The sequence below is a fragment of the Lemur catta genome, chromosome 1 (genome assembly GCF_020740605.2).
Source record: "Lemur catta isolate mLemCat1 chromosome 1, mLemCat1.pri, whole genome shotgun sequence".
Taxonomy (NCBI): domain Eukaryota; kingdom Metazoa; phylum Chordata; class Mammalia; order Primates; family Lemuridae; genus Lemur; species Lemur catta.
In genome coordinates, this window is record NC_059128.1 from 273541846 (window position 1) to 273564882 (window position 23037).

A 23037-nucleotide genomic window follows, 5' to 3' on the forward strand; every position below is an offset into this window, starting at 1 on the left:
CCATAGATTCTTAGAAACTGCAACTTTAAGGTAAATGATGTATAAAGAAACCAAAATTGCCGTAGGCTAATTGATATAAACAAGTTAAGTTACTACTGCATATATCTGGTCACAAAAACATCACCAAACTTCTAAGTAAAGACCAAAACACTTCTAATATTAAAGATTACAGATATTAAATAAATGTGAGCTATACATACATTTAAGACAGTTAAAAAACAAGATAATTATTTACCCAACTTTTGGTAAATCAGCGAGTGACAGTGGTTGTAGTGTGGTAGGTTAAATCAAGGAATAAATGTTTGCAAAGTAAAAATTGCAAGAAGCACCTCCTACCACCAGGCAGTTCAAAACTACCCAGAACAAATCTTTCTTATCGCATCATTTATTGTCATGCATTTGTATAATTATCACATACTTTATAAACTTTTAGTAATATTTCACAATAATTTGAATTCATTCATTCATTCATTTTATAACACATTTATTCTAGTCCTGGGTGGCCAGAGTCTACCCCAGGAGCTCAGGACAAAAGGTGAGAACAAACCCTGGACAAGATACTGTTCCATCATGGCAGGGCGTGTGCACATGGCACACACACACACACACACACACACACACACACACACACACAAACACACTCAGGCAGACTGGGACCATTTAGCCACACCATTTAACCTAATGTGTACATCTGTGGGATGTGGGAGGAAACCAGAGTGCCCAGAGAAAACCCACAAAGCCACGGGGATAATGTGCAAACTCCAAATAGACAGAGGCCCTATCTGGAAGTCAATTTTTTTCTCATCAACATTATAATGAAAGGATAATAAACAAAAACAACATTATTCAAGGACCTGCTTGCTGTAGAGGTATAGTACACTTTCTGCACTTCTATCATTCAAATAAATTATCCATGTGAAATCAGTGTCTTTATATATTATACCAAGTATGTCCCATGAGTTCACAAAAGGCAAACATCATAAACATGGGGATCTGACACACATCAAAAACAGGAAATTCCAAAATACACTTTCCTTTGTGCTTCCGATTCTCACCACTCTCAGTTATATATCAGTAGAAGAATAACAGAAGGTATGGGATGGAGTTTCTGGGTTTTCATTTCCTCTGTTTCACCACAACTACTTTGAGATTTCCATTTTTAAGAGTGTGAATAGGGTTCCTGACTTTGCCTGTGTAAAATTCACCATCTCCTCTAAAGTTTGGCATCTTTAGTTTTAACCAGACCTATATAGAGGGAAAACTTAAGCTAGTAAAATATGGGCTGGGGCTTTAGTGCCCTAAACTCACCTGTCTCCTACCCCAACCTCACCTGCAAACAGCCAGGTTACTCACCTTCCTCCTGTCACACCCCTGAGCCAAGTCTTGGATTATATTAATATTAGGAAATACCTTAAGCATCCCAAGGGACACTTAAAAATTCCCTTGGGTCCTCTTCGGAGAGTTCAGAGCCTTAAGCATCCATTGCTTATTAGACACATTCCTAAGCCTAGGACAGACTTAGCCAAGTGATCTCTGAACTTGAGCAAGGGGCAGAGAGGTTTCTCCACTGGCAGCCTGGTTCACTGACTCAAGGTACAAACTCTTAGGTATATCACAAGGGACTGAGTCCAAATAGATATAATCTCTTTATTGTCAACTGCATGTTATTTGAATAAAGAATTAAAAAGTACCATAGAATTACAAGTTACGATGCATATAAATGTTGTCAGGGGAGTTTATTTTACAGGCTCAATGTTTTGCTTGGAAACAACTTAAAAGGGCAGCATCAAGTTTGAGAACTTGGTTTTATTAAAGTATTACCCAAAAAATGTCCTTTGAAGGAAGTATGAAATGCGGGTCTTCTTTAGAATACCTTTAAGGTAGAGATTTTTATACATTGTGGCCCAGCTTTTAAATCCCCGTTGCCCCTCATCATGGCCGAACTTCTTTACATCGAAATCCACCAGGACCTACACAGGTAGCTTAGCCACGAGGCAGAATGTGGGAGGAGCTGAGTGCAGGGCTTTGCCCCGCCCCATCACTGGGTGTTAGGTGGCACTCCCGTCATTCCCAAGGGTGCCCAGAAAGGTGGCCTCAACGGGAGGTTCTCATCATGCTCCCACAAGCCATGCTTCCAGCATCTGGGACAAGCAGCTAAGGACTTCTGCAAGGGGAAGACAGACCAGGTTTCTCCAGCAGGAAAAATACAAACCTCTCCCCACTTGAAGACTGCAATCAGTCACCCTGGAAACCAGAAAGCACTTACAGGCATTTGAGAGTTTAAAATTGTTAGAGGGTAGCAGAACTGTTCCCCTGTCAGGACTAAGAATTATCCGACCAACATACAGAGAAGAAGAGGACAATGGCAAGAGGAAATGGGCCACTTTACTGAGGCCAGCGTGACACTCCATGTTTATAATATCGCTTTCCCCCTGTGGAAGATGAAAAGAAAGTACAGAAAGAGGGGGTAGACTTTTAAGTACACGCTAGCCACTCAAGCCACCCAGCTGTTTAAGCTCTTCCTGTTATGCAATCACTAAAGGCAATTTCTAACTCTAGATGAGTTCACAGTTCTAAAACTGGTCTTTGAGTCTGACCGATTTAACACATCCCACAGATTTAAAAGGGGCCAGAGTGGCCTAAAATCTTATAGCCTTTACTTAAGCTTTTTTGGGGACAATGCACTCCATAATTTCAGAGACATTATATACAACGATAATCCATACAGTTCTCTAGCACCTTGTCAGTTTCCTCTTAAACAAACTTCAAAGAAGAAACATCCGAGAAGGGACTTAAGGCTTATTTGGGTAAATCAGACCCACTCACTGTCAAAGTTTAAGTTTCATTAAACGACACAAAATGTAATCGTCGTCAGACTCCGAGATTAATAATTTACTATTAAAAGGTTTAGTTTGATTTTGTTAAATTATTTCTTGCCATTAACCCACTACATTTTCTTATTGCAGAGTTAACATTTACCACAGGAACAGACCTGTTCAAATAGGTCAGTTGACATTAAACCGTTAACACATCCCCTGAGCCAACACTTCTGTATCTGTCTCCTTCTCAAGTAAGCAGAAATCAAGTCAAAACACCTAAAGCTTTATAGAAAGAGGCAAGTGGAACATCCTGTTTCCAGAGCCACCTGCCTAACACCCGACTACCCAATCTGATGGGGGGATGGGAGAGACTCACCATGCATATAACACAAAACACAAACTCTCAATAATCAAAAGAAAGGGAAACAATCCCAGTGACAATTAATCAAACAAAAAATACAGACTACATCTTTCTGCCATTTAAGTATAAAACAGTAGATAAATGTAAAGATTCTAGGCAAATTCAACTCCACACCAATTGCTCATCCCCCTGCCCTCCAAAAAAAAAAAAAAAATCCTACAATATATGTTCTCTATCAACAAGGGGGGCCAGAGGGCAAAAGGATAAAATTTGGGGAAATGGGACAACTATAATCACCATCCTTTGGGCTGAACAATTCAGCTGCAAAGTCACAACATAAACAAGGCTAGCAAGATAGAATTCAAACAGCAAATGCGCTCACCAGATGAAGGGTCCGATATATAGAGTCACCGGACTTGTCATTGTTTTCAGTCCTGGGCTTGCGCTTTATTTTCCACAGGGCAGACATCATCAGGAATATATTCTCATGGTAATTAATTCTACCACCTGACGTGCTCAGCACGGAAAGAGAAGTTTCTTAAAACACTCCCAGGGCACCAAGCACCTTCCAGCTCTGAAGAGAGCATCCTCTCATATGGATGTCCCAGGCTGGGTTTCCCATGAAAACCTACGGCCACATCTCAATGCAGCAAGGACAGCGACAGTGCGACCTGAGAGCTGCACCGGCTTCCCGTCAGGCCCCCCTGGGAGGCTATCAAAGGCTAAACTGTGGACCAGAACTCCTGCTTTGATTTCACCTGGCTAAACAACAAAAGTTCCAGAAAGAGAGAGAGCTGAGGCAGGCAGGAAAACACAGCACAAAACGCCTCCCGGGGATGCGAGCGTCTCTGCCCTGCAGCCCAGATCAGCTGATTGGCCAGCATCATGCACTGCACAGGAATATTAAACCTGCCGGCTCTGACAACTTTGAAGGCATTCCTCAGCCAGTCAGGAGCAGACAGCAAAAAAGAAAAAAAAAAACAAAAAAACGTTTTTATAAACAGTTTATATAGTTTCCCATTTTCCACTTTTGCTTTGTTTCAAAAGCAGACATTTCTCAGACAATCACAACACAGATTAAAAATAAGAAAAAGAAGTCATTTCGAATGCAAATGTCCTGAAAATGATTCTAATACATTTGTTACATGGAAAACAAAACTGTGGCTGCCAGGAGGCCTGGAATGCCTGACACATGACTTGACTGCCTGGAGCTAATTAGCATTCATTTCCAGAAACAAGAGTTTTCTATTAGGAGAAGGGAAACAAGTAGCCAGTCGTGATGAGGCTTTTTGAGGCTGTCACCCACAGTCGCAAGAGGCAGGAGGTGGCTCACAAAGGAGAAAGGCCGCTGCTGGTCTGCCCCTGGGTGTGAAGGCCCCACCCCCTGCTCCCTGGCTGTGACATTCCAGTGCCACCACCGCTCAACAACAAGCACACAATTATCCACTCACTCAACTCCAAAAGGCCATTCATAGCAAAAACTGCCATTTAAAAAAAAAATGAAAACCACAAAGAACTCTAGCATACTTTCTCTTTATCCTGCCCAATATTGTGTAAAACAGATCACTTAGAAAGCACAGCAAAAATGGTCAACAACAACAAAATCAACAGCTCTTACATATTCAGGTGGAATAAAAAATGATTACTTGTTTCTGTTTACCTACGTATTTACATTTCTACGCTCAGCCAAGGCTAAATCATCCTTCCACATTTAGACAGCTAACAATTTAAAAATTAATTTTCAGTTTATTCTCAAGAAAAAGTACACACTGATAAGGGAGATGCATCAAAAAATATTTAATCTTAATCAAGAAACTTAAGGTATTTGCTTGCTCTTACTTTAAAATATAAAATAAAAAAGAAAGATTAAGCATTAGGAAAATATTTAAGTGGTTTCAATCACTAAATATCTCATTGGCCTACAGCACAACAAATACATTAATTCCTTTTTTTTAATAAAGCCTGGTATTTAACACCAGACCATAAGAATTTGGACAAAAGGTAGTTTTAACATAGGCATTAACAATACAAAGCCTGTAGCTAAACTGAGTTTGCATATTGGTTTTGCCATTATAGAACTGTGTGACCTTAGGCAAGTCACTTAACCTCTCTGTTCCAGTATCTTCATCTATAAAATAGGGAAAATAACAGCATCTCTCTCAAGAGTGTTATGGGGATGAGATGAGTTAATACGGAACAATACCTAATATATACAAAACCTTAAATAAATGATACATCTGTTTATTATTAACAATACACCATAGGACCCAGTTACCAAGAACTGCTCACTTAAAGCTTTTGCTTTCAAATATCCTAAATGAGAAATTTAATGCATCACAGGTTATTCTAGTTAACTAACTTGGGTTGCATGATAAAATATTTCTAATAAGGAAGATAAAATCTGAATCAAACCCAAATTAGGAAGTATTTCTAGATACAGAATTACACAGCGTTCCAAGGAAATACGAACCTATAGTTTGAATGCAGTCTATTGCATGATCTTTAAAAATATTCAAATCATCACCCAAACTTGTTATCAATAATTTTGAGAAAATTCTCTCCTTTTTTTAGAAAGCCCACCATGAATTTCTACAGAGAAACCCAGGGACAGAATCACCTATTTCTACATTTGACCCTCTCTAATCCAGATGAGTTCCCCTGCCTTGTTTTCTGGAAAAGGAAGCATGAAGTCAGAGAGACACATGGGACCAGTCAACAAAGCCCTGGGGCCTCTTCCTTCCTTGCCACTGCCAGACCCTCATATTATAGAGGACTCTGTTTATGACCTCATGACTCACTATATTTAAAGTGGAAACAATCTGTCTCAAAAATCCACAAGGAGATGAGAACACTGAGCTGTTACAGTGAAGTAAAAATGATCCAAGTTAAAAAATATTCAAAAATAAATGTTTAGATACGGAACAAAAATGGTTTTTCTAAATCCAATTAGAAATTAAAAATTAAATTTTTTAAGGTCCTGTAATAGAATAACTTAATAAATACCCTCCAAAATATCTTACATCAGTATAGAAATATCTGTTCCTCTTGATGGCAACTGACCCCCACCCCCCCATAAAAAGTGGGTAAAAGTAACATAAGGATCACATAAATAAAAAGTAACTTTAAGCAGTTTTTGTTTTGTTTTTTGGCTTTAAAGGAAACATGTGCATTTCCATTGATCTACTTTCTAGTGATAACCAAAAAGATAATGCCCTTCAGTCTATAAATATTAACATTACCTTCAAATATTAAATTTTATATCTTGTCCAACTTAGACAACGAGAATGACTACCCTATGGTGGTGAAGGAGAAATGAATATGTGTAAACGAGATGTTGAAGAGTCAAACATGTGCACCCAACAAAGTCCTAGAGAAATATGTAAATACAGGAGACAAGACAGGAAACATGTAGAAATGTAGGTTTGTTAATAACAGTTCATGTTTGAAAAGCATATTTCCATTATCAATGAGCTTTCCCATAGTTGTATTATCTGACTTACCAAAAAAATCCAATCACCAAGCAAAGGCAAAAATCACACTTTACAAATGAAGGAAAAAGGGTAAACTGTAAAGTTGTATGATTTGCTCAGGTTAAGTGACCGGTAAGTGCCAAGCAAAAGAATGGCAGACAGGTAGAAGCATCAACATAAATATGTCAACAACATTATACAAAAAGATGCATAAGCACAGAAACATAATCATGTGCAATTGCTTTTTATGGTGGGGGAAGTGTGTCTTTTGGATATAGGTAACAGTTTTTAAATTGTGTTTTGAAGACTGTGATGAAAAGAGGCTACTGACCCATGGAACTCTTTATGAAGTGCAAGAGAAGCACAATGAATTATGGGCAACAATTCCAGCGCCTTGCATCAAAGATTTAGAAGAAGAACTTCCTTACAGGGTTTAACCAAAGAACAGTCTCTTTGAATGAATTAAAAAAAAATTGTTTCTTTCCTTTTAATGTGAAAGGTGCTCACCTTTAATAAGAGGTGAACACAGATAATTCAAAAGGAGTTCATTACAGAAAGAAACCCTAAGTAGCCAGAAAGCAAAGCTGACGCAATCATTCACATTTCAGATGCTTTTTCATGGCACACAAATAAAGATGTAAGAAAAAAACAGGATAAACCTGTGGCATTAACTGAGCACTCCGCGGTGGCATGAATTAAAGAAAAAGGACTTCATTTCATTGCAAGTGATTTCTGCCCTACATTCTCACGTAGGGGTTTGTTATCAAGGCTGTAATTGGGATTTCATCTCCTGCTATTTGGCAACATCTCAGAAGTAAAAACACTTTGTCCATGGAGAGGCCTTCTAACCACACACAGCTGCAGGGGTGACACGTCAGCTGCGATTCTTCAGTGGTTCAAGACATGGGATGTGAAAATGAAAATCTCTCACCTTGCTGCTGTGATCCGTCTCATCTGAGGACTCCAAGTCTGGCCCTTCGGTGTCCTCTGGCGCGGTCTCGGCACTGCTGCCCTGCTCACTGCCGAGGCTGTGCCCTGTCAGATGCAGTCAGAAGAAAGCATGGGTCAACATGGACAGTAATGGCTAAAAGCCAGCCCTGTGTGAGGGCGACAAGGAACTGAGCTCACGATGTGTACATACATTGTTAGACCCTCCAAGTACAAGGTCCATCATCTTGGCTCAATAAAATGGTAGTTTTTGTTGTTACTACTAGTAGTATCACTTTATATTATGTTTTTACAATTTACAATATGTATTTTATAATATATAGTAATTGTTATGGACTGAACTTTTGTGTCTCCACCCCCTCCCCAAATTCTCATGTTGAATCCCTACCTCCCAATGTGATAGTATTTGGAGGAGGGGTGTTTGGGAAATAATTGAGTTTAGAGGAGGTCATGGGGGTGGGGTCCTCATAAGAAGAGGGAAAAACCAGAGCCTTTTTCTCTCTCCACCACGTGGGAACAGGAGCAAGTAGGTGGCCATCTGCAAGCCAGGAAAACGGCCCCCATCAGGGATGGAATAGGCCTGTGCCCAGATGACAGGACTTCCCAGCCTCCAAAACTGTGAGAAATAAATGACTGCTGTTTGAGCCACTCAGTCTATGGTATTTTGTTATAGGACTCCAAGCTAAGACAATCATAATTTATAATATAAGAATATATATTTTGTATATTATAAATTAACTGATTCATTCATTAATTGCTGAGATAGCTGAATAAACTATACAGAGAAGCAGCACAACAAATAGCAGACTGTCCCATACCATTTCCTGAAAAACCCTGTGATGTCTGTTTCTGCCAAGTCTGGCAAACTGTAAACATCCTATAATACCCACTCTTCCCATGATATTCTGCGCAAAAGTGTGGGCAACTCTCTTCCTTTCACGCTTCCTCAATGCCCACCTACTCTGGTGGTTCTCTGCATTGAGAAGTGAACATTAGAATCCCTTTCCTCTGGAGGCTTCTCAAATGTACAGAGCATCTGGATCCCCTAGAGATCGTGTTAAATGCCGATTCTGACTCAATAGTTACGGGGTTGAGCCTACGATTCTGCATTTCTCAACAGCCCTGAGTGATGCTAATCAACACTGTTGGTCCAGGAACCATACTTGGAGTAGAAAGACTAGAACATTTGCAAACTTTCTCTAGCCAAATCTGATAAGACAGTGGTTTGAATACCACTGTCTTAGAATATGCTGGACACTGGACCGGAGACTACAGCACTATCGCTATCATCAGACAAGAGAGGAGAGAGACGAAACGGGAGTGGAAGGAGCCTCTGCCACTTTGGACGAAAGCTAGCTCAGTCGCAAGGTGGCTGCCTCACTCCAGCGACACCATCACAGCCGTGAGCTTTCTATTTAGATTCCAAGTTGGCCAAGAAACTTAGGGAGGAGGCAGACCTCTGAGCAAACCTGGCACCAAGGCTGCCTCCTGCAGTCCCCTTCCCCTGCGCTGGAATGAATCACCAATTAAGTGACTGCACCTTGCATGGCTTGGAGGTTTCTGTCTGCTCTCCTCTCCCCTCTTGCTCTGGCTCCAGCGCTTCGATTTTCTTGCACTTCTTTTCATTACTCCTCATAAGGTGGTAGTGGTTAAAGAAGGAAGCTCGGGTGACTCGGCAGACATCATCTATGTCACACCGTCACCTCCCATGGAAACAGAAGTGATTGACTATTGTGTATGGGGGCAATGAGCTACGTGCTGGGGCCAGAGAGAAGAGCAAGAGTTGATCCCTGCCGGATGGGAAGGAGCTGACGAGCTCATTTAGGGACCCTGCGCCAACAGCGCTAGGCGAAGTGCTCTGATGGCCCGGCGCGCTCGGCACCACATCCAGAGCAGCCAGGCTGCACAAGTGACAGGGCGCCCTTCATGGCCTGCAGAATGGTGACCTCCCGGAGTTGCGCCGTTCACAGGCTGTGCAGTCAGATGTCTTGGCCCTGCATCTCCCCACAGCTTAACACAACGGCTGGGATACACAGAGCTGATGCTTGTGAAATCGTGGGAAAACGAATAAAAGGATCTTCATTTCTAACAATACTATGGGCTAGGTATCCTGAAACACAAATAAATAAACCCTACTTCTACAAAATACTTAGAAATGCTAAATAAAATAGGACAAGTGTCCTTTTTAAACATACGGCTGAGCTCCAAGAAATTCCCAGAGCCCAGAATGAAGAAGCTGAAGGAGGTGGTGTCCATGCCATGCAGTCCTAGCCACCAACCCCCAAGCCCAGGGCAGCGTTTCTCAAAGCGGTGAGAATGCACTGGCATTAGCAGGGGGACAATTCTTTTGGAAAAGAATTGTGCTCTTCGTGTGTACACTTGGCTCTAGGCTCCCTGGCTCCTGGGCACTAAACACTATTAGGACTCCCCAGTCCCTGTGACAATCAAAAATGCACCCATACATATCCCAGGAGCAGGATCCCGGGCCTTTGGTTTTAACTTTAAAGTCATAAGACAGAAAAACAAGTGTTGGGTCAGTACAACTTAGGGAATTAGGACTGAATCTCTCACACCCATACGGTTCCCTGGAGGAACTATACCCCTGAGTCTAAAAAGATGCAAAATTATTAAAAGAAAAATGTACTCACTGGCAAAAGGGAAAAAAAAAAAAGGAAACTTGTCTAATTCTGCTTATAATGCAAGGTAGGAGGGTAAGGAGGGAGCAAGTCAAGTTTCTTCCCTGACATTATGACCGCAGGACGGGCCTCATGGTGTTTGGGGTTCAAATTTACACTATCTGCTATATGAAAAACTGCCTATGTTAAGAATCATGTTAAAATTTTAAGAGCAATAACTAAAAGAATAGAAATTGGTTATAGAAGTTGAAAGAGGAATTTACAAAAGCAGCCTAGAGGTGGGCAGGAAAGGGAAGGAAAAACAAGCAAGACAAATTGAGCACAATAAAATGAAAGTCAAGATATACAGATCTTCTAAATAAGTGTAAAGTTGAAAAAAAAAAAAAACACTGCAAAACAAAGCCCCAGCTGTATGCTATACGCAAGCAATAAGCCTAAACATAAAGAAACAGAAGATTAAAAGCATTGAAAAATATATTAGGCAAATGTAAAGAAAGCTCTATAAATTTCAGACAATCAATTCAGTGAGGATATAGGAGATGTAAACATCAGCAATTATTAAGCTTGACCCATGAATGTATTTCAAAGAAATATTCCCAAGAAATTAGTGAATATACATTTTTCCCAAGGATTAGCAATTTATGCAAACAGGCCATAAACTAGGCCACAATAAAAATCTCATGCAATGTCAGAGAATCTGTATTCACGCACATCGTACTGCCAATATTTCTCTAGGAACTAAATTTTTTATGAAAGAAAAAAAGGCCAAAAACAATTTTAGAGAAGAAAAACAAGATTGGGGTACTTTGCCTACCAGATATTAAAATATACTATAAAATTGCAGTAATATAAATCAGTACAGAACAGGCTAACAGAACAGAGAGCCCAGGAACAGCTCCCCCATACAGATGTTCCTCAGCCTAAATGGGTTACGTGCTGATAAACCCATCATGAAGTTGAAAAGTAGTAAGTCAAACCATCGTCAATCGGGACATGTGATACACAGCAGATGTACCACTGCAGATCAGTGAAACAGGAATAGAATATTTGATTAATTATTCTAAGACAGTAGATTACCCACATGGAGAAATATAACCTTGGATCCTAATTCACACCATTCATAAAAATCAGTACATATAACAGACATATAAATCAGAACATGAAACCTAAACTGTAAATCTTTTAGAAGAACATATAGAAAACAATGTCTGTTACCTTGAGGGAAAGATTTCTTAAACAAGATATAAAAAGTATACACCATATAAGATTGAAGATCAGATTTTACTAAAATTAAAACCTTTTCTTTGTCAAAAGGCACCATAAATGAAAAAAAAGGCATGCCACAGACTGAGAAAAGTTACCTTTAATACATATATCTAGCAAAATATTAACATCTAAAATTAAAAAAATCATACAAATCAATAACTGGAGTTAGAGCTGATTCCAAGGCATATATTCTTTTTTAACCTCATTATGTCATGCTTTCTACCCTTAACTGAAGATTAAAAATTAATAAAATGAGTTAGGAAGAGAAAATGCAACACAGCTTCTGGCAGACGGTTTGCAAAGATGAGAGTGATGGTTCCTCCCACCCCTTTAAGCACAGACTTTTGTACCTATTTCTCCACCCCATGAATTTGTGCTGGCCTCGTGGCTTGCTTTGACCAACAGAATGAGACATAAGTGATGATGTGTGAATTCTAAGTCAAGGCCTCAAGTGATTTTGCAGTTTCTGGTCTTGCCCTCCACACCCCCCTCTGGAATTCTGAACCTACCATACAAATAAACCTCAAGCTAGATCTTGAGAATGAGAAACTTGAGCAAGAGGAGGCCCAGCTGACCAATCACCAATCTTGGGAGTGAGTCCAGGCAATCCACAAGATGACAAAGCCACGTGAGATACTCTAGGTAAGGACAGCAGAACAACCAACCAGCTGAGCCTGGCCCAAACTGCCAAACGGTGAACAAATAAAATGGCTGCCTTAGGGTCATTTGTTACGCAGCAGTAGATAACGAATAAATAAGTGGTTGGGGAAGTTTGGCGATCAAAGAAAGTCAGAAAGGCAAGCAGGAATTGACAGTGGTGCACTTCAAGAAAGCTGAGGAGAGACACCAGCATGGCAGGAATAGGAAATTCAAGTGGGAGAGGGAATGTTCTCACTCCCATACTTCAGGGCCTTCTCTGAACACCACAACAACATTGTTGAGATTTTTTTGGAAATCACATACACACAGTTTTGCAACTTCCTACTACAGCTTCCCCATTACTACCAGAGACTTTTCCCTAACAGCAGACACTGAAGGAATTACCTTCTTTGTTCTGGACATTCCTGCCCCCATTTACTTACCAGGAAACAACAACACAACACACAGCTCTGCTAACAATCAGGACCTCCATAGGCTATCTCAAAAGCTGCTATAAATAAACTTAATTGTTGTGAACAGGTAAAATCATTTCTTTGCCTTTTAAATTACTTCCACATCATAACAATGTCTCTGTGACTAAGAAAACCTTTGCCACTGCTACATCTCACACACTGTTACCTGGACAGACAACAAGGAGATTCGGGGCAGTACAAACACATTGATATGAGTTTACATTTAGATCCACCTTTCATTTACTCAGGTTAGACACATGCACGTTGGCTTCATTCAAGTCCAGGTGGGATTTAAATTTAAGGGAGGAGAAAATCTTGCCTCATGCAATGTGTTAACAATGTGTGTTAAGCAGATCCTCCAATCTAAACACTTCCCAAGAGGAATAATTATAACACTGATTTATTAAAAGGCACTTATTCATGTCTGAGTTTAAATTTCCGAGGGGAAAATATGATTGAGGAGGTATTGCAAGAAAATGGTTAGACACGGCCAAGGAAGACATCTAGCTGGAATTCAATTCTTAGGCTAGGATTTGATTTTGATTTGCAGTCATTTTACTACTATATAATTATAAGCATTCCATATAAACCCCCATAACATAGAAGAGCAGCAGAAACACTTGCCCCTCCAACAAAACTAAAAAACAAAAACAAAACTATTATAGAGCAACAAACAAACAAGTGGGGAGAGCTAAACATATACTATAGGGGAAAACATTACAACTTTAATTTGCTAGACAAATAATAACTTCTTTCCAGTCAAAGTTTGCAAAATCTCAGTGTTTCTGCCTCCTATAGACATTTTAAAATCCATAAAAATTGTAGATTTAGGCGTTACTGATTCTGTCGGCTTGTTGTGAAAGTTAAATGTAAGGTATGCTAATGATAGTTAAAAATGTAACAATTGAGGCTCTTAATCTCCAAAACATTTCCCTCCCCACACACATGATTTGACGGGTGTCATCCGGATGGCGTCCCCACCCCGGCCGCTGCAGGTCAGCAGAGCAGGCCGTTGCTGTGTGACCAGCAGCGTGGCACGCCGACAGTCTGCAGCCGCACACGGCGGCTCCCAGTGTTATCGACAAACAAACAGAGGACCATGTGCTGCAGAGGATCTGTCTGCGAGACTTCAGAGAGTCGGAAGCCCTGCACCATATTTGTTTGTGGGAAGATAAATCTGTGCAGTTCCTCTTCCCTTGCTGCTCCCCCTCGCCGCCTGACTGCCTTCGGTTTTCAGCAGCAAGCGCCAGGCACTCTCCACGGAACATCAGACCAAAATAGAAGCTCACGCTCCACGGGTACTGCGCAGAAGCACGTCCTGTCCACACAAGCGGCTGTCCATACTTGGCACTGAACTCCTCACGGTGCATCAAGGAGCCTCAGCCTTTCATGGTTATCACAGGGGCCTTTCCTGTTAAACAAACGCCGCTCAATCTACTTCCTCCAGGGGGGACCTCTGACTGATTCCAGACCACAGGCATCCACGGAGCATCACACAGATGCGCCCCGGGTTTACCAAGGGGTCTGACTCTCCAACAACATTGGCCCCGATTGTCTTCAACATGCCACAGGTCTGGTGTCAGCCACAGATATTCAGCTTTCCTCCAGCTCAACTGCAAGAATAACCATTTTTCAAGTAAGAAGCAGCTTCTGTCCTCAGAGCTCTGGCAGTTTTATTGTAAAACCAAGGCACCTGCTTTGACCCAACTGGTCAAGTGGAATTCTAGGGACAATACAGCAGAGCTGCATTCACCACAAAAATAAAATAAACATGAGCCCTAATAACAGAGCTTAAAAAGAAAGATAAACAGGCGTTTGAAGCCTCAGAAAGACACTAATGATGCCGCCTGAACTATGATTCTTGTAACTTGTATAAAAGCCACAGTTTTGCATAATTATTATATAATTGCATTTCTTTGTCTTAGCTCTTCCCTTGTTTCACACAGGGGGGGAAAAAAGCCATAAAAGGGTACTTGTGTTGGAATTCTCTGAACAAATGCTTTACAATTTAAAAAAAAATTATTTTAGATCTAGATTTGCTTTGTCTTCCTATATAGATGTTCCCTGAAATATTTCCCTAACTGGGTGAAACAATTATTACCTTCTAATAAACTAGGTCAATGGTTCTCAACTGGGGGAGGTTTTGCCGCCCGGCGGACATTGGGCCATGTCTGAAGGTAGGTGTGATTGGCAGTACTTGGGGGAGGGTGAGTGCTACTGTGTTGCACCGGCTTGCAGGGAGCCCGCTGAACACCAGTGCACAGGACAGCTCCCCGCAACAAAGAATTGTCTGGCCCCAAATGTTGATAGTGCTAGATGAGATCAGCATTCAAAAGAAATCACACAAGATCATGAGAGAGACTTTTTGGAAACCTCACGCAAACAGTTTTGTAACTTCCTACGCCAGCTTCCCCTTCACTCCAAGAATCTTTCTATAGCAGTCACCGAAGGAACTATCTTTTTTGTCCTAGACATCCTTCCCCCATTTTCCTACCAGTATGTACAAAAAACAAATGCTTAAAAAAAAGAAGAAAGAAAAGAAAGTAGCTCTGGTAAGATTTCAACAGGAACCTTACGGATGGCAAATGGCCAAGGACAGGAAACTGAGTCTCAGAGAGGACACGTAGGAGAGACCCTCCTTGTGCAGCCCCTTGCTCTCTGAGCCAACAGAGCAGCCCATCCACCATAATTCCTCCATACATTGAAGCAAAAGAGAATGGAGAAGGTACTCCAGGAACCAACAGATTTTCATCACAAAAATCTCAGTGAAGCAGAGCACAAAATGTGATCAACAAACTACAGAAGGTTTGCATGTCACCATAACATTCTAATTATCTGATCATTCCACTGAGACAGCAGTCACATACCTCACAGGCAGTTAGGGCAGGGTCAGAAGGAGAAGGCAACAGGGTAAGAAGGCTACAGGAATGTGAGTATGCTTAGCTAAGATGAATGTACCAACAGAGACCCTTCAGCTATTTTACTTTAGCCATAACATCTTTATCTAAGGTAAAAGGGGGAAATTCCTTTAATTGGGGCATGTGCACTGTTGAGGTGACCATGTCCCTAAACGAACTACCTTCATTGACATAGTAAAAATGACACCTACCAGTGCCATGACAGTTTACAAATGCCACAGCAACTCCCGGAAGTTACCCTGTAAGGTTAAGAAAAGGGAGAGTTCCTGGTTCTAGGAACTTTCTACCCCTTTCCCAGAAAACCCATGAATACTTCACCACAGCTTAGCCTATTATTAGGGATTAGCATGAAAAGATAGACCCTAACCCTAAGGTGGCACTGTTCCTTCTCGGAGCAGTCTGCCCTCTACCACCTTTGAGAGTGCACTGCTGTACTTTCTGTACTCTGTGTTTAATACATTTCTTTGCTTCACGTATGACCCTGGCTTTGAATTCTTTTTTGTGTGGAGATCAAGAACCCTCTCTGCTGGCACGGGCGGTGGTCTGTACCAGGATCACCACCAAGGCAGAAAAAGAGAGGATCAATAACCAGGAAGAGTTGGTGACCTAAGGTCTTGGGTCCCAACCCTACCTGCACATCAGAATCACCCAAGGATTTTTAAGCAACCGCAACAAATGCACACCCAGACCCCACCCCAGACTAGGTGAATCATGAACCTCAGCAGTCTACACTAAAGAATTCATTTCTTTCCACTTGGTAAAGTAAGATATAAACAAGGTGTAACTCTATGCAGGTGATTTTTTTTTTCCATTTTTTTAGAGAGACAGGGTCTTGCTCTGTCACCCAGGCTGGAGTGCAGTGGTGCAATCATAGCTCACTACAGCTCAAGGATCCTCCTGCTTTAGTCTCCTGAGTAGCTGGGACTACAGGCACGTGGCACCATGCCCAGCTAACAAGGTATAATTCATAAGCTTAGTTATCAGACAATTCACCTATCGCAGAATGAGATAGAATAGAGGGCAATGAATGGATTGAAGAGGAGCAACATTTGGTCACAGGCAGAGAATTCTCACGTCCCCCATAAGAGACTAGCTTCAGGTACAAACCATTTATTGAGCACTTACCAGGTACTATTCTAAACACTTTACTTTCGTAACTCATTGAATCCTCACAACAGCTTAGGGAGATGGGAGTGTGGTATTATCCCCATTTTATACAAGGACACTGGGGCACAGAGAGATTAGGCATGACCTGTTTATGGTCATGAAGCTAACGAACATCAAAACCAACTTAGTCTCAAGGAACCTGGTTCCAGAGCCTATTCTTAGCCACTAGGCTGTGACGCTTTTAGGCAGAAGAACCAAACCTCCCTATGAGAAAGAGGTTCCGAAATCATCCTACCTTGAAAGCTAATCACATACTTCAATCATTCTCCGGCGAGGCTGCGGCCAGCGAGACAGCAGGGGCTCGGCTGTGCCAGTCTCCAGCAGGCGGGCACCAGCCAGTGCTCACGTGGACCCCAGAGTCCCCGAGACGGGGCAGGGCCCTCTGTCAAGGTTGCCAAACATCCACCTTAACACAGTCACTGCATCAAACCTCAAACCACCACTCAGGATGTTTCTTATTTTTAGTTACTTCTAAATTTAGACCGAGGTTACAGTCCAGCCTGCCATTGTACAAATTTTCTCAGTTGTTTTCTCTTCTGTTATAACTGCAGCTGTCTGTGCATACTGCCTTCTGTCTGCCTCATCATGGAGCAATCCTTCAGGTGACTGTATCCTGTTTACTTGCCTCCGCTTTTACCTTCCACTACTAAGGGGGGCCAGGAAGTAGAAGCAACCAGAAGGCAGGCAGAGACCCAGGTGGGGAGCCTGAGGACCTACTCCCCTGGGCTGCTACTTGCCCAGAGTATTGGAGAATTCTTCCGGAATTTACGAATTTTGAAGCTAATTTAAAACCTTACAAGAAAACCAATAATACAACTTTACTATCATGCTTTATTTTTGAATCAGTTTGATTTCCTAGCTTGACCAACCAAGCAGACTTTGTTTGGAAGGATTTTTGACCATTGCAAAATATGAAAGCATGAGGCAATTAAAACACAAAGAACAACACTAAAATGTACATTCAAGGACAGAATTGTGTCATAGTCATCGTTACACTTTAAGCATCTAGCTCGATGCCTGGCACACAGTAAATACTTAACAAATGTCACCTCCAAGTTATGACAACCATTTAATTGGGAAAAAACAAAGGGATGAATAAATTTTCTAGAGACGATTCCACTAAAGCTGCAGTTTTAATGTGTTGTAAACAATGGCAGGTGCAGTGGATTTGGCACACAGCTTCCAAAGGTGACTGGTCTGGAGGAGATGACATGTAATAGGGTGGAAAGGCCAGTGGTTTACTTTAAAATCCACCATGGAAAAAACAGGACAGCAATTGTATTTACAGAAACACTTAGATTTTTCTAAAACAGAAATACATATATAAGTACATTTTTAATTTAAAAATTTAATAAATTTCCGAACAAATCCATACATAGGTACATGTATATACACATGTACAGAAATTTTTTAAAAGAAGAGAGAAATAGACCAAAACGTTAACACAATGACTGTCTTTTAAAGGAACAAATTGTGAGCAGTTTTAATCACGCTATACATCAGGGGACAGCAAACTTTATCTACAAAAGGTCAGAGAGAGTAAATATTTTTGGCTTTGAACACCTTAAATCCTTCTCACAACCACTCAACTCTGCCAGTGCAGTAGGAAGGCAGCCAGAGACAAGAAGTAAATGAATGGGCATGACTGTGACCCAATAAAACTTTATTTGCAAAAACAGGCAATGGGCTGGTTTTGGTCTGCGGGTTGTAGTTTGCCAACCTCTGCTTTATGTATTAACCCACAGGAAGAGTTCAGACAGAAAAAAAGAAAACAAATAAACTTGAAAACACATTGTTGCTTATAACATGTATGGCCAAGCTTATCAAATCTTTAAATAGTCTAACCTAACATAATGTCTCATTCGAAGCCATATTACAGAAACAGCCAAGTGTGAACTGCGTTTCAGGGGATTTAGCCTGCCATCTTGTGGTCACATAAAAGAACAGCCCTTGAAGTCTGAATTCCCCATTATTAAGGGTACACAACTCACTAGAGGCACTTTTTTAAAACTGATTGCTATGTGGGTACCACAATGATAGAATGAGCCAAGGAAGTCAACAATAACCAAGAACAATCAATTCTCTGAAGCTTCAATTTGTCAAATTCTTCCAGGGAGCCACCAAACAAAAGAATGAAGTATCACAGGGCTTCTGCTTCCTCAACCATCCAAGCTTCAGAAAATAATTTGAGAGACAACAATGGCTGGGCAAGAATACCCAACTACCTACAACTCAGACAACTCAGGTTTTGAACCAGAAGGCTCTTTTATTTTTTTTAACCCAAGCTTTGCAAAGAGAAAATAATTACAAAACCATTACTAAATCAACCCGAACCGTAGAACCCAGTCACGGAGAAATAGGTGATAGCAATCTATGCTGTTCATTTGTTCGCTCGTTCACTTGCTCTCACTGAACAAGAATGGGTCACTTGTGGAGCCAACCAGTGCAAAGAGCCAGGGAGACAAAGACCAGGAACATGAACCCAGTCCCAGGAAACAAACTCAGGAGAAAGAAAGACACATGCAAGTAAGAATTGTTTAATATGATTAGACCCACATGGAAGTCACATTTGCAAGGTCATTGGGGCCCAGAGGAGTGAGCTAACTCTGTGGGGTCCCAAGAAGACTTCAAAAGGCAGGTGGCATCCCAGCGGCTTCTATTAGAATGAGCCCAGGTTGCTGGGGGGCGGGGGAAGGGAGGAAGAACGCAGTGGAGTAGGGCAGGGGGCTCCACTGATGGGCTCAGGTTCAGACTTTGGGTTGGAAGAAGCCAAGAGACAAACAGAGCAAACAAGAGCTGTCCCTGCATTTCCACTCCGGGCACGCCAACTCATGTCCTTCTCCCACGCAGCAGGGAGAGCTGGGCTGGTGGTTTGGGGGATGGTGACAGGGAAGGCAGGGTAGGACTCAGAGTCTCAGCATCTTACGTGATTCCCACACTTCCGTGTCTCCAAATCTATCCACAGCCAACAGACAGTGGCCTCTAACCACTCGGCTTTCTCCAAAATGACAAATAGCAGAAGCACTATCAGGCTTTCCATGGGTGACAAGGAGATTTGTTATTCCATGAGAAGAAACATTTCCTGCCCCTTTGAATTTCAACAGGAAGCACAGGGTAGTAATCAGCCCATCTCGATCATACATTTTAACACCACCTGCCAGACCAAAGAAGTCCACCAAAACATGCAAGCTGCGTGACAAACTTCCCGGGTCGTGGCTGAACCGAGCCCAGACTCGCCCCCAGCACCCTGCACAGACGTACCTGGGTTGCTGGTGACGAAGGCGAGGGGGCTCTCGCCGAGGTCTGCAGGGCCGTCCACTCGGTGGGGCGGGCTCCCCAGCAGCTCCGCTCCGCCCTCCAGCTCAGGGTAGGTCCTCACCAGGAGGCCCAGGGAGGGCTGCGAGAGGAAATCTTTGAGCATAGATGAGTTGAGGGTGCCTGCAGCGCGATTATTGATCTCAAGAATCTCATCTCCTGCTTTCAGACCTGCCAACGCAAGATGGAAAATTTTTAATTTTACACGCACAATCAGAACACAACAGCTCAGAAGCTCTGCTGTAAAGGGCACACCGAGCCTTCCTGCTGTGAGACTCCCAGCTGCAGGTGCTGCTGCAGCAAACGGGCTGCAGTGCTCAAATGTGATCCTCGGAGAGTCACATGAGCCTCAGGTTCACAAGGTTCGGAAGGTTCTAGACTTGGAGGTTACAGCACGCTGAGCCTGTCCCCAACACATCAATCAAACTAATTTATTCCTTCTTTAAGCTATGTGTTCCAAGCATCTGCCAGCTTCTCTTCACACATGCTAATTCTGGCTACCTTCCTATAATTTTGATGGGAAAAAATGGAAGTGTCTCTGATTATTGAGATCAGTATGTTTTGTGGGTGCTCGTGCTACAGTGAACACTTACTTGTGGCACAGCCAGTTAATGTCTATTGATCATTTCTATGGAATCAAAATGCAATGTGTTTCGTCTGGCTACGACTACAGAAGTGAGGTTGTCTGACTCCAAATACATTTAGAGATGACAGTTTACAGAGCCCAATGGGATCATTTTTGCCCTTCCCCCCACCCCTTTTAACTACATCAGGATCTTGGGGTGAATATCTTTTGGTCCCCAAAGGGTCTGCTACTTTTGCAAAGCATGCTGGGAAGTTGCCAAAGTTTGAGACACAAAGGAACAGCCACAAACAAGCCCAGCCTAGAAGAACAGGAAGCTGAGATGCTGGCACAGTAGCAGTTCAAACCCACATTCAAAGGACGCTGCACAACTTGAGAAAGCAAGGGGTTGGGGAAGAACACGAAAGGCATTAAAGTATTATTTCAGCTAGGAAGGGGAAGGGAGTCCAACTTCTTATTTTGTACACTAATGTAGAAGAACAAACTGGAAAGAGGAAGTGAGTGAATGGCAAAGACAAACGAGGAATTGCGGAAATGAGAAGTGACCCGGCCCCTCTAGCATCCACACATTCCACCCGAATTCTGCAGAAAAAATGATTCTACAGAGAAGTTCTCACTTCCCAACTTCACTGAGTCACACACCCTGGCTGTCCTGATTCGGGTTTCTAAAATATTTGAAATCAATTTTCTATCCTGAATATTCCAAGAAACATTATGGGTGGGAAGGGAATGAAATGGAAATGAGAATGTTTTCCTCCCTATCAGAGGCACAATTCTGGGAGGTAAAAGATTTTGACATCACAATATTTGAATTAAAATATAAAATTTCTACATGTGAAAAACAGGATTTTTTTTTTTGGTTGCTCTTTGTTTTCTGTTTAAGTGTTCTCTTGGAGACCGTCCTTTTTGGTTAGATATTAGGGAAGCAATATAAGGAGAAACAGACTTAAAAACCAAAACATCTATGAGGTTTTTTTAAAAAAAGAAGTTATAGGCTTATACGACTGGCAGAGTAGGAGCGTGTAGTAGGTTGTGGTCCCCAAAAAACATATGTCTACATCCCAGAAGCTGTGAACACAGACATATCTGTAAAAAGGATCTTTCTAGTTATAATGAAGTTAAGGATCTTGAGATAAGATCACAATGGATTATCTATGGGCCCACGGACAAATGTCCTTGCAAGAGACGCACAGAACAGAGACCAAGAAAGGAGAAGGCCGTGTGGAGATGGAGGCAGAGCTTCGAGTGACACAGCCACAAGCCAACGAACTTCTGGAACCACCAGAAACTGGAAGAGGCAAGAAAGGATTCTCCTCAGCCTTCGAAGGGAGCATGGCCTGCGGACACCTTGATTTGAGACTTCTGGCTTCTCCCAGGACTGTGAGAAAATACACTGCTGTTGTTTGAAGCCACCCAGTGTGTGTTACTTTGTCCCGGCAGCCCTAGCAAACTGCTACAGGGGGCTGCCGGCCTGAGTTTTCTCAGGACGAATAAGGATGCCCACCAGTTGTGAGCAACAACGTGCTCCGTCAGGGTCTCTCTGTCACAGCTTCCCCTGTGACTGTGGGCACGGTATTGAAGCTCCCCCAGCCTCAGTTTCCTCATATGTAAAAGGGATAAATGGGTTAAATGAGATTAAATAAAATAAGACATGTAAAACTCTTAGCACAGCCATTGGAACACAGAAGATATTCAACAGACGTCAACTCTTGTTATTAATATTTGGTAGAAGAAAGAGGAAAACTTTTCTTTCTAACAGAAAATCACAGCCTGCTCAGAAACAATCCCCAGCTGACCACAAGTTGTGTGATGTATCCAAGTAATCCAGAGTAATGTGACACACGCCTTTCTTGACTGGGCTCCATCCCGTGTAACCATCAGGAAAAAACTAAAATGACAACAAATAACTCTGAGATGACGCCAAGAGTAGAACGATAGGCCAAAACAAACATGCCCAAGTAGGATAGTAAGTGTAAAATAACACACTTAAGTTCAAAAAGTCAGTTCTACAAGTACAACCAACATGAGGTCCAACCGTGAGCGTTTATGTGTGGAGGGGAGTGGGTAGGACGGTGACTTTGGGGCTTAACCATTAGCTTGTCACAAGCCAAAAGCCCAATGTGGCTAACAAGAATAGAAAACCAAACTTAGGCTGAATTAATGCAAACAAGATATTCAGATTCAATTGAGCCGCGTTCCACTAAACTCTCCCTGGTTGCACCACATTCTGGTCATTTTAACAGGGACAGTGGCACCTTGTGTCCAACGGGCAATGACCAGAGTTGTATTCTACTTTCTAATGAATGGTTGAAAAACTTGGAAGTACTGAAGCTGGATAAGCAAAAGACTGAGCTGTTATAATACGATGGATATCAAAAGCTGGCTAGAAAGAAGAATCAGGCAAAATCTAGAAGCTGGAGGAGGAGACAAACTGACAGAAGC

General features: G+C 42.0%; 1 protein-coding gene across 3 annotated transcripts in view; it reads right to left on the bottom strand.

The window, feature by feature from the left end:
• Positions 1–23037, bottom strand: part of TIAM1 (TIAM Rac1 associated GEF 1) — a 275808-nt gene that overhangs the window by 33559 nt on the left and 219212 nt on the right. For 2 of the 3 annotated variants that reach the window (XM_045540534.1, XM_045540532.1), the window contains exons 15-16: positions 19959–20183; positions 7582–7685 (exon numbers count right to left, since the gene is read on the bottom strand). In XM_045540534.1, coding sequence (XP_045396490.1) covers positions 7582–7685; positions 19959–20183 — 329 coding nt within the window. Of the gene's footprint in view, positions 1–3562; positions 3687–7581; positions 7686–19958; positions 20184–23037 lie in introns of those variants that run through there. The other variant, XM_045540535.1, reaches the window with a different exon arrangement.